Source organism: Ochlerotatus camptorhynchus, unplaced genomic scaffold (genome assembly GCF_037179485.1).
Source record: "Ochlerotatus camptorhynchus isolate MF236.1 unplaced genomic scaffold, CSIRO-AGI_Acam_v1.1 ptg000482l, whole genome shotgun sequence".
Taxonomy (NCBI): Eukaryota; Metazoa; Arthropoda; class Insecta; order Diptera; family Culicidae; genus Ochlerotatus; species Ochlerotatus camptorhynchus.
Window position 1 is genome coordinate 587,179 of NW_027040967.1, and position 13,419 is coordinate 600,597.

The following is a 13,419-nucleotide window of genomic DNA, read 5'->3' on the forward strand; positions in this document are numbered from 1 at the left end:
AGAGTACGGCAGTGTGAAAATTGCATATAGATAGTAGATAGCGAGCTAGGACAGCTTTTAAGGAAGGTACAAATCGGGTTTTCATCTCTCTTTACCAAACTCCCCCTTTGGAGAGGGATGGTGAGGGGTGTCCCCAAACTTTATAATAGGCAATACCTGCGCTGGCCGCGTCCGAATGCAGTTCAAGAATGAAATGGGTAGGAAAGTGTTGACGTGATTATCGCTTTGTTGGAAGCCGAGAAATCCTCTGCACTTCCACGAGAAATCCCGGGAATTTGGATAAAGGGTTGAGTATGCAGCATGGTTCGTTTTGGCAAATAGTACACTGAATTAAAATGATGTTCTCGAGTTTAAAAAAATGGCTAACGAATCTTAAATGTGAAGGGGCATGAGATTAAACTCATGATGTTTTGCTTAATAAACAAAAACGGTCGTTCGGAGGACACCGAGCCCTTCATATGACACTGCACCATGTATGATCTAGTTGTTGTTGTACCTTTTCAAACCCGGCACCAAAAAAAACGACGACAATTTTTACAAAACACACGATGAGCAAGCAATGTGACTATAACACTCTTTAATATTATCTGGTCTGGGTTTGACCTCAAGATTTTCTACTCAGTAAGCTAAAACGACTGACTAAGACAGTCGAACCCCTCATATCACAACATACCGCATATGAGCGAGTTGATGTTATAACCGTTCAAACCAGACGGCGGTGTCCCTTACACCAGCATAAACCACTGCTATCAACGTTCTTTTAAACCACGCAGACTTCACTAAATTTTACTATTACGCGATGTTCATTATTTTGATTAGGACTTTACGTAAGGTGGGAAGAAAACTTATAAAGCCTTTATATTTATTTTAGATTTTTTTCAGATTATTAATATTAATATTTTTCAATTGCTTCTAATAAGTCTAATGGTGCAAATTTAAAAACAGTGATCTAAAATTGCACCAGCTTAACATTAATTTGATCTACAAATGAACTCTTTCCTCGCATTCCGGAGTTCCGAATTATGTTTTAAAATGAGCAAACGTTAAGGTTCTACAAAGGGTCATTATTTTGTTTACTTCTTCTTTTTGAAATATTCTTCGATCATCATTTTCTAAATGTATTGATAAAATTCATTGGAAGTGCATGTCCCCACGCCAAAACTGCCAATTTTTCATAAATATCAACTGGTATGGTGAGAAAAACTTCTATATAGAGCTAGAATTAGGGCGTAACAGCCTTTGTAAACAATGACTTCTCTTGTTGATTTCTCGAAATTCAAGGCACGCCTACACAAACCAACATATCCAGCGGGTAGGAGAAGTCTTCCTCTACTCGATGGTGATGTCGATTTGCCAGGGTCAGCCATGACTTCCGAGAAATCATCGAGAGAAGTCATTGTTTACAAAAGCTGTTACGCCCTAATTCTAGCTCTATCTAGACTTACCCATCTCTTTTCTTCCTTCATTTCAATACAACAGCAAATTTGATGTCACACTATCTAGTGGATAAGAATGTAGCAGACAAAACATTCGCACTGCCAGACTGCGCTGTATGCAAGTTTGTTTATACCCCTGAGCGGGAAAGTGTATACCAGACTACGTGCACTGCTGCCATCAACCCTGTTAGTGTTGAGTAGAGTCGGTATATAATGAGTCACGCCAAGAGAAAAACAGTTGAACTCGCATCACGGTTTTCGAAAGATTCCCATTCTTTTCACTTGGCAACAGAGGACTTCTACAACAACTTCAAATGACTTCTAGCGAGAGAAAAAAAATTGCGGCTGTAGTAAATCATTATATCAGTGATTTTGTCACATTATCTTTAAAAAAATAGTAAAAATTCTCATTACTAATCATTACCGAGCGTATCCCATGACAATTTAACGCTCCCTGCGTGTTTATGCTCATTTCTTCGATTATATTTTATATTTTATTGCAATACCTTTCGTAGACCTTTCATAGCATCGTAATGTTTATTTACTTTGCACGATAGGTAGCCGTTTTGACAGTTCAATAGGTAGACTTGGCTTCACTCTTGGCGTGACTCATTATACACCGACTCTAGTGTTGAGTTCAATCTTCTGTGACTTTTTTAATTGGACCGGTAAAATGTCTAAAATGGTCATTTATGTTTTATTTAATCAGTTTTTGATATTTATCCACCATTAAATACATCCACTCATCTATGTTAATGAGGCAGACTTCGCAATTAATTGTTTTAATAAACTTAAATTCATTGCTAGAGGCAATACATCTGGCACCGCTGTTTCAATGATACTTTTACGATTACTAGCAAAGCAATAAAGTAGAAATGGTTTTCTTTGTGATAAATTTTGTTCATCAAGAGTTTTGTGAAGCAGTCGTTTTGAGTTTCGTGTTTTCGATTGCGTTTAATTGTGCGTATAGCACAATAAAACAGCATAGACAAGTAAGTAAATACAGTGAATGTGTTTTACCCAGGAAATTTTCGATCTAAGATCACGAAATACATGTTTTAATTTTTCGTATTCATAATATATGAATGTATGTGTAAACTAATGATGATGATTATATGATATTTAAAAAAGAAGAAGAACACAAAACTACTTACCTTTTGTAGAACCTTAAGTTTACCGAACAATAGAACGATCGATATCATCACGCCGCACCACCACAAACGTTTGTGATGGGAGGTTGTTAGCTTCTTATTAATAACAATACCTCCTGCTTCTCTTCTTTTAATTCATAGGGTGAACCACTATTTCGTCATACGGAACCCATTTCCTCCTTAAGCCTAAAAAACAATGAAACATTATTTCCTCACCAGTTAAATTACGACTGATGTTAAATAAAAACTGCGGAGATTTCGAATTACCCATTTCAGAAAGGTGTGCCGAAGCAAAGTGAGATATGAAGAAGTATAACATATGTACCGTCCTGCTACCCGTGTGTTTAATATTTCATTAATTCATGGCTGTTCTATATATGAACCACCGTCATCGGCTAGTAATCGATTATTTTTTCACCGCGAAGAGGTTGAATTGATATTTACCAATCATCTTTTTGTAGTTTCTATCAAACATACGCATGTTATGCTATTATGAGTATTTGCTAGAAAAGAGGGCATATACACATGAGGAGAAAAGTGATACTTTCTCATCAGTGTTAAAGGGTGTCCAACCATCCGGGAAAACCGGAAAAAGCAGACATTTGGAATTTTCGGGAAAAAACCGGGAAAATTAAAATCGTGCCGGAACAGATCATATCCCCTCATCAATCAATTTTATAGCATTCAGTTTTTTATACATTTTAAGAATTTTCATTGGCTGTTATTAAAAGAGAAGTGTGATACATATTTTGGTAACACATCTTTGAAAACACATGAGAAAACCAAAGATCTAGTCTAGCAGTGATAGTATCACTCTTGTTACTCCTTTGTTTGAGAGCCGCGTCGTAGTACGCTTACGTATAGGCACTGACGTTGGGTGCGATACTGGCGGGTTTTGCCGCAAATCACTCTTATTTTATTTATTTTTACGCAAGATTTATTTGGGTTTGCAAGGGAAATATAATATTGAAATATTTCAGAAACTGTCCAATAGTGCTCCTTCTACTTGTGTGATTCTCCCGTACATCACGCTTCGAATCACCGTATTTCCCCAGTACTAACGATAGATCGCAATCCGGGACTTCTGGTGGCAGATCATACCACTCGCACGTATTGAACGTTGCCCCCGCAGGTGACATGCGTATCTCGACTGTCTTTCCATCAGCCTAATGGAAAACTAATTGCTCTCGGTTATGGAACAAGCAATGAAGCATCGATTCTTCCGATTTGAACTTTTTGAACATATATTTCTACTCAGCAATCATCTCAGTGAAATAAGCGCCCAACGTTTCCACGAAGTTTTCAATTTCAGCCATGGAGGTTCCAAACTGCCAGCTACAAAGCTGGATTTAATCGGTAGCTTTATTTCCACCGACTAGTTGTTTGCTTCCAACGCACAGTGGGGTAAAGTGGCCCAAAAATCCCCCTTAACTGAAAGCCACTGGAGCCCCGAAAAGTAGCTTATCGTATGTAAAAAGGAAATGCGGAAAATCGAATGGTGATGGTTTTATCTTGGGCAGACCTCGAAAAGTGGCTCTTTTTTTTTTTTTCTTATTTTCACCTCAATTTAAAAAAAAAAAAAATAATCGCGCAGTGATCAAATATGTTTAAATCATATTGAGACCATGCGTGCTGAAATGTTTTAAACATGTCTGGGCAATCAAATGTAAAAGATATCATTTTGGGCAAACCTCTTCATTTATCCATATTACCCAATTTTCCCACATTTTGGATGAACTAGATGACTTTTCTTAATAAGCGCCAATAAGAGTGAACTAAAATGTACTGCACGATTGTAAACATGTCTGGGGAAGATATCATCTTGAGGTGAACTCTAGGAATTTTAAAGTTGGGAAGTTTCTCCCTTCCCTGGGCATATAGAGTTACTTAAGTTAGTTTTCATTATTAACGAGACTGTCAGAGAACACAGAGTATAACTGTACTTTCCACACAATAATATGCCCAGGAAAGTCTTAAAAATATTTCCATATTAAAACTGCCTAGACCGAACCAGGAGTCGAACCCAGCAACCTACAGCATGGTGCTTCTTGATAGCTGCATCTTTATCGACTAAGCACAGGGAGGTTTCGTTATTATTATAGGTGACTATTAAAAAAAACATTCCATACCTAATTTTTCCATTATGTGTAAATCGAAACTGATCCGTAATTAAGAACCAAAACAACAGCTATGATTTGACAGATTATTTTTTCTTGTCATTTTTTTTTCTTCGCATTTCTCCGAAAGCAGTGGTAGTGAAAAAGAAACGCACCAATTAAAATACATCAAGTTGGCTTGACATTTATCTTTGCTCTTTGTATTAAATTTTATTCGCGTTGTTGGCATTGGCTCTTAACACACTGAGTGGTATGGGATTTTTCAATGGAACGAAAGAGTATGGAATACTCTGCCATTTTTCACGCTCAAAATAACAGTTGTTTAAGGGATTTTCCATTGGCGTAAAGAGCTCCAGTAACGCCTTCATCGCCAATTGCAAGTTTTCAGTGCTAAATAGGAGATGAAAAAACATTTTCGTTGGTTTTTAGGAGAGATAATCTGGCATTATACATGAGAGAGGATTTTTTTTCCTCTGTTCGGGACCTCACACTACTACGACCAGTTAATTGATCTATTGTAGTATATCCCGTGTCCTTAGTGACATGCACTAAGTCGTATTACTCCATCCCTATTGAGAAATGATGAAGTATTCGATTTTTTACAGTTGCCACTCTTGCGTTTATCGCAAGGATCTGACTCTAATTGAAAGGTCCCGCTATTTATACCCTTCGGAGTGTTGAAACACCCTCCAAAGGCGCGCCCCTTTGTCAGTCAAAATTGGATTCCTTAGCAACAAAATTAAGGTATGACACCGATAATGACCATGCATCAGAACCCTAGTCTTAACCACTTCAAACTAGGGAATAACGATTAGAAGATTAGGAATCACATAGATGAAGACAACTAACTCATTTTTTTTCCTTGTTTCAAGATCATCCTCGGTAGACAAAGCCAAGTCTTGTCACTACCAACAAGGCATCAAAAGTAACAAGGACTAGCATGTGTTCCTTGGATTACTGAAAAATCCTGTTCCCCTAATTTGAAGTAGTCAGGAACTAGGGAACAACGAATAGAAGATTAGGAATCACATAGATGAAAACAGCTAACTCATTTTTTCCTTGTTTCAAGATCATCCTCGGTAGACAAAGCCGAGTCTTGTCACTATCAACAAGGCATAAAAAGTAACAAGGACTAAGATGTGTTCCTTGGATTACTGAAAAATACTGTTCCCTTAGTTTGAAGTAGTTAGGACTAGGAATCGGTGGTAGATCTTACATCCCGTAACGTACCACGAAAAGGTGATCTACCCACGTTACGGGGCATGAGAGAGGATAATGAATTATCGGTGAAAAAATAGAGATGAAAATGTGACCGGTTTACAATTCATCGAAAAGAAGCTTGAGTGAGGAAATGCTTATTATGAAGCTGAGCGAGATTTTCGATCTCAGATTTCAATAGAGCAAAAAAAAACGCATGATTATTGCTAGTTTATCCAGTATTAGAACAAGTGTGATTACTGTATGATTATTCAATGTTTATGCAAAATTGGGTAAAATGAGGCATTTCCCAACGTCTGCCCAAACCATCACCATTCGATTTTCCGCCTTTTTTTTTCATACAAAAAATAACCTATTTTGCAGGGCTCCTATATAGTGATTTTTCATTAAGTGGGATTTTAAGTCACTTTTCTCCACTGTGCAACGGTGCAGACAAATGAGAACAAACTTCAAACAATGAACAAGCACCGCAACAGCAGACTATCGCGTGACTCGGACTGAAAACCACGCAGCTGCTTCTTTCGACAGCTAAAAAAACTAAAAGTGAGCTAAGCATGCCAGAGGCTGCGAGATCTAGTTGCAAAATAATATCCTAATAGAAAGGCAATCCAAGCTTCCTGATGCGTGAGGGTATCAAATTTGTTTTTGTTTGCAGAATTCTAGAATCTATATTGAATTAATTCTCGATTAACATCACTCACCTGTTCAATATTTTCATCTGTCTAAGTAAGTTTTTTTCCCCGCCGTATGAGTCAAACTTTTTTCTATGGAAAAGAAAACATGCTCCTCCAACTATGTACAATTATTCGTGTTATTTTGTGTAATACCGAGTTCGCGAACACAAGTAAATGATGTGCGACACTTTCTCGGTTCAAAATTATCGCAGAAAATAAACATAAACAAATATTATAGAGTAGGTTTATACTATATTAGTACCACTTATGGTCAAGGTTCGTCGAACGAAATATTAAAAGTTGTTCAGTTCTCACAAACTGCTGTTCACACTACTGTCGAGGGTCAATACATATGCCCATTTATAAGTGGGTTAAAAAAACATGTTGCCTTATTTTACTGCTACTACTTATTTTAACCACTGCCCTAATTACAGCTTCTCAGTTGTTTCTTTATCATAACAAATAAATACATAATTTGACACGTAATGGAATTAATTTTTCTTGAATTTCCCAAATGTATTTTTTTTTTGTATTTTCTCTTGTTGACCAATTAGGGAGATAATTATGGTTATTGCTGATATTGATGTCTCATAAGTATATCTTAAAAGCGATATATTTAAAATAATTTAGGAACATTTTCGTTTTTCTATCATTCACAATTGTTCACCGACATGATAATCCTGATTTATCAAAAACATATTGCCAGCCGAGTAGTGGTGAATCATACAAAATACATTGGCTGGTATCTCTATAGTAACAAAACGCATGAGTCATCTTCGGTTAACACTTTGCACTGACTATGCGGCAGACGGTCAACGTCAGCTCAATTATAAATGGATCGGTATTGGCTAGGATTTGGAGTTGGAGTTCAACGACGACTTCACAATGAAATAACCAAATTGTGTACAGATGAAAGTGAAACTTTTTTGCACTACGAAAGAAACTACGAAGCAGATGTGCAAGCGAAAGTAGACTTTGGATCTCTAGTACATTTTGATTGACGGTAATTTAAAGTGGAATTTGTGGATGAAAATGATATGGAATGTTACGTTGCATCAGGTTTGTTTTGCCGTATGCAATGCTACTGTGGATTCATCCGGATGGAACCGGTAAACTGACGTAACGTGTAAACGCTTAACGTTGGATAGATTGACGTTGAAATTTTATTTAACTGAAAATGAAACAGGGATGGTACCCGCTTGTTTTTAGTGCATCTAGTTTTGGGGGTTTCTGTATCCAAACAAAGTGATACATATAATTAGTAAGATTCTGTTTCTTTCATTATGTTTGTTGCTTTCGGGAAATGGTATTTCTTACGAAGAACTATAGGGTAGGTGTTCCAGTAATAGTATATTATATTTAGTTGCGGTCTGGGGGTTGTGCCGGAATAGTGAGGAAACCCCGGATAAGATTATTTTTCATCGGTAGCTCTCTTAAAATAAAGCATATTAGCATATTTCAAACATAAAACTAAGGTTGGAGTTATTACATTCTCTGCATATTCATACAACAAATTTAATGAGAGTGCTTGCAATAGACTGCAGCGTACAAGCAAGTTTTTCCAGAATTCATATTTTTGTATAAAATCTTCACGAAATGATTTTCTAGACGCATTTGGGGAAACAAACATTGTTCGAAAAATAAGCTAACATCTGGCAACCACATTACAGAATCTGTTCATCTCACAAAACATTGCCAATTTTGCATACTTTTCATGCAAATGTGTAGTAGATCATACATTTCTCGGTTGGATTAGCCTAAAAATGACGGAAATAAATTATTTTTTATTAATACTGACGAATATGGGCGTCTTAGTGGAATACCTGTATAAAGAGAGAAAGCGAAGGATTAGTAATTTCCATTTAATTCCACTACCTTTTTTGCTTATCCTTGACAGATACGTGTATTTCGTCTACTATGTGCAGACTTCTTCAGTGTCTTGTACTAATACTCGACTAGACTAGACTCAGAGTCGAGTATTAGTACAAGACACTGAAGAAGTCTGCATATTGTAGACGAAATACGCGTATCTGTCAAGGATAAGCAAATAAGATAGTGGAATTAAATGGAAATTAGTAATCCTTCTCTCTGTCTCTCTCTCTCTTTATAATTTTTATTAAAATTTTCACTCCTTTGCACCTATAGTTGCGGTAGTGTTGCTATAATAGTGGAATCCATAAGAAACAAATGCATTCCTCTATTATAGTAACCAAAGTTAGCAACTACCACAGCTATTGGGACAAAGTTCCTATTAATGGAGGACAAGTTTTCTAAAATTGTCTGGCTTTGACAGTTCGTTTGGCTCAACACTAGCCCGTACTGCTCCTCTCTTAAACTAGACCCTCTCTACGATAAACCAAGCTGCTTTTTGCAGAATCGACCTTTTTCATTTTTTTCCCATAATATTTATTTGGTAGGTTCAATGTCTCTTGAAGCGTAGCCGAGGGACTATTTTTTTTCTCTGGTTTTTTTTTTAATTGTTGCTGTTCTAAGCACTTGCAGCAGCTATACTAGCGTACGCACTGATTTGTTCTTTCTTTTCTTCCTGTACTTCCTATAGTTTTCCCTTGGTTTTTTGCGCGCCTTCCGCTCGGGACAGGCATTCATCCAGTGACCCTCCGCTTTACATAGGAAGCATTTATTTGAATAGAATATATTCCCCTTCCGACTGAGGAAACTAAGCGAAGAGGGAATCTTTTTTTCCACATTCATGTATATACCTCGCACCCCTGAATGCATGTCGAAGCTCAGCTCTGGTGGAAAATTTTCCCGGATGACACGCTTCACGTGGCAAATCGTACACATAAACGTATTGCACCTTGCCCCTCGTGACATTCGTACTTCTACTAACGGGTGTTCAATAAAAAATGAGAATTTTTTCAGTCATATAGCTAGCAAACAAACATTTGTTTTTCAACGAATTCAGTATTTTTTTTATTAAAAACATAATGTTTATTCTTTAAAAAAAAACATCAATGAATATTGGAGAAGGAGCCTTGGTCAGCCATACGACGCAACTTAGTCGCGATGCTTTCACAAAAGCGCTGGACGGCACTGAAATCATTCTCATTTTTTATTGAAGACCCGTTACCTTTCCATCAGCATAATGGAAAGTTCAGGTTTAACGTTTAAAAACGGCACAAAAGGTCAACCCAAGAAATCACATTACAATTACAGTCATTTGTCAAATTACAATTACATTGCTGCTAAGGGTACTAGATTTGCTTTTGATCAGAGGTTCGGCTCTGGTTGGAAACGATTTAGGTAATATTTGTTAGTCATTAAAAAAAAATTGCATTTTAGTATTAGTAACGTGAATAGTAAATTAGACATGTTATGGTATGTACTTGCACAAAGTTGTTGTTATGTTGAATATTGTTGAATGCAGTTTAAAATAGGAGATTTGGGAGAAATATAATAATTTGGTGACCATGTAATCTACACACACATACACACAGTGAAACATACTTCCACGGATACTTATAACAATACATACACATTGAGAAAACGCTCATTACAATTTCACTGACATACGTAAAGGCATCGACAAAGACGATGACACTGACTGATTCTGATTGTCAAAAAAATTCAAGGATATTATGTTAGCTCGATCGACCGGTGTTTTTATTTGGTCACTTTAGACCAATCCGTCCGGCATAGTAACTAGAAAAAATTCAAGACCAACCCCAATCATTCTAATCCTATGGGTATAAAAAATTAGTTCTCTATACTGCCGGTGGAAGCATAACTGTACCATGTTACAAAACAAAACAAAATGAGAAAACTGCAGTTAAAGTTTGAACAGACGTTTTGCTGCTATCGTAAACTTTCACGGAACAATTTGGTTCTACTTCGAAAAACTGACGTAATATAACTTTTCCATAGAAAGTTGGTCAAAATTTTGCAAAAAAAATAATTTTTTCCATTAAAAAATCTTCTGTGACACACAATCTTCACTTTTTCAGAGTAGGGTTAACTACCCCATTTCCGGCCTATTAAGCACAACCCGCACTTAGTCTTTCTTAATCTAGCGCAGTTCAGCAAAAAACGGAATTATTACTGATGGCTTACAAATTTATTTACCTTTCCGTACGTACCGTAATATTTGATAATGAGAAACCAATCGTTGAGATATTGTCAAAAGTCTAACACTGCTTCTTGACGCCAAACTCGGCCTAAGGATTCTAAACTCGGCCTAACGCATTTTTGTTTCAACACATCATCCTTCTGATAAACAGTACGGAAATTCAAACTGAGCAAATACTGTTCGAGTTTTTTGAATCAGGCCATACTTTTATGGCCGCTCATTCATTTCACGCAGCGGTTGAAAAAAAAAAATGCGTCTCGAACGTGTCGTTCCAAGCCAAGTTTAATGTCTCACAGTACACGTTGAACTTATTCAAGCCATCGTGGACATCATGAGAAAATTGGTTTTTCAAAAAGGAAGTTATGAGCAAGCAACATCAACAGTGAGGACCTTAAATATTACAAACTGTTTTCCAAGAAACAACTCCAGCTGATCGAAAAGGATACGTTCTCTACTGAAGCTAACGTACTCTGGCAAAGGTCTCCTTGTGGAATTGAAGTAGATACAAAAGCCTCCCTTAGCTCAGTCGGTAAAGGCACAGCTACAAAGCAAGACCATGCTGGAGGTGGCTGGGTTCAATTCCCGGTCCGGTCTAGGAATTTTTCGGGTTGGAAAATTTCTCGACTTCCCTGGGCATAGAAGTATGATTGGACTTGCCACACAATTATACCAATGCAAAAATGGTACAGGCATCGAAAGCTCTCAATTAATAACTGTGGAAGTGCATCTAGAACACTAAGTTGAGAGCACGCAATAAGCTAATATTCGATATGCAATAAGCTTGAAATGCGAAGAAGAAGAAGACGACGAAAGCCCCTCTGTTGGCAGTTGTCGTACCTGTTATTGGAGAAGACGAAACATCATTTTTAGTTGGTCTTCCGACCAAGCAACATGCATCGGAATGATAGTTACCGTTGTATGCATTTCTTTTATTTTTAAAATAAATCTCATCATTTTACTCCAAACACCAAATAATCATATGTGTCACAAAAAGGTACAAATAGGGTAAGGTGTTGCAAGTTGATTAATACATTTTTTAATTTATTTGTTTGTAAATAGTAACAGAACTGAGAATGATAGCTCAAATTTTCCTTAAAAAAGTGTTAGTGTGCTTACGACGTTATCGAGGTATCATCCAATTAATTGAAAGATTAATTTTTCGATTTGGGCAATCGTTTGGAGCTTGTAATATGTTTACGATGTATTATTTGGATAACAGCCTATAATTTTTGAATAATTTCTTATACGTATTAAAAGTTGGAGCAGTGGGACAGATATGCGTCCATTTTTGCAATGGGACAAAACGACTTCACATTTTTTTTTAAATTTTTCTAGAATAAACAGCATGTTTGTATATAATATTTCAAAAATATGTATTGATTTATCCCGTTAAGCATCATAATCCCAAAAAAGTCGAAATGTCACATGGGATAGTCATGCTTCCACCGGCAGTATAGGAATCGATTGTAAAACATGCATTTTACTATGCGCACAAAAAGTAGTTACTTGTCAGAAAAAATAAAATTCATCCAAATCTCAAATCAGGTTCCCCCATCCGTAAAATCCCATAAATGAAATGATTTTCAACAGCGTATTTCTCGACTTGTTTTTTTTATAGAGGACTATTATGTGTTTATAGGCAGTATGTATTTGTTTGTTTGTTTACTATCCAGTAGAGTACGGCATTACTACATCCGACGTACAAGTACAAATTTCAATGTATATCTATGATAAACCGAATACACCCTATTCTTGAACACCATTCAGTGCACAACATTGATTAACTGCGCAAATTCAGAGAAGATTTACAAGTATCATCTGAAAACAATAGCAATGACGAAATAACAAATATTTTTATTTATAATATTTAATAAAGTTTTGAGATTAAAAAAAAAATGTTTTCTTATCTTTCCAGACTGTGCTCCCTGACGATAACGCGCCTCTCATTGCTCACACCACTGCCGCCCGATCTCACATCACTGTCGCTAGCGGTGAAAATGCAGAGTTCCAAACGAACGCTTCGTTCACATGAGATTCCAGTACCACAATCATTGAGCACTGGCTACGGAAGCACTATCAGTAGCGGAAATATGGGTGGAAGTGTACCGGGTGTGATAGGCCAAGGGGGCCAGCTCAATTCACCACCTCTGCTGGAAACAGAACTTGATCTCCATTTTAGCCTGCAATATCCTCACTTTATTAAGCGTGATGGCAACAGATTGTTGATTCTGTTGCAACGACGAAAGAAGTATAAAACTCGTACTATATTAGGTTATAAAACGCTGGCCGAAGGTGTGATCCGAATGGATGCTGTCCTACAGAAGTCAATGGACATGACGGTAGAACTGAATGGATCCGGTAAGGCAGGTCGCCAGGGGCTTACGATAGCTACTCTACGTGCCACACAAGTCTCTTCCATTCCAGTGGATCAAGACAATAAGAATAATAACAGTCTGCTAGTAACAGACCGCGTAAATGAGTATTCCGATGAAGACGAAGAGCAGGAATTTAGTTCCGGAGATGATAACGATGATGGTTTATCCGGGTATGCAGCGAAAAGGAATTATGCTGGAAAGCGAGACCAGTATAAAAAATTTGATCGAGGAGATAATGATGGCGAAGGGGATGATGGAAACTTGTTGCCCTCGAATCAGGTGGACAGTGATAGCGATTTCGAAAATCTAGGCGGAAAAGATAAAGGATCTCGAGCTAAAATGAGTCGGGTAACATACACTT

The 13,419-nt window shown here is 37.0% G+C and overlaps 1 protein-coding gene across 3 annotated transcripts in view; it reads left to right on the top strand.

Moving 5' to 3' along the window:
* Positions 1–13,419, top strand: part of KrT95D (phosphofurin acidic cluster sorting protein KrT95D) — a 101,324-nt gene that overhangs the window by 72,627 nt on the left and 15,278 nt on the right. For all 3 annotated transcript variants that reach the window (XR_010518629.1, XM_065235412.1, XM_065235413.1), the window contains exon 2: positions 12,599–13,406. Coding sequence is in view for 2 of the 3 variants with exons in the window: in XM_065235412.1 (XP_065091484.1) it covers positions 12,599–13,406 (808 nt within the window). In the remaining variant the exon portion in view is untranslated. The remainder of the gene's footprint in view (positions 1–12,598; positions 13,407–13,419) is intronic.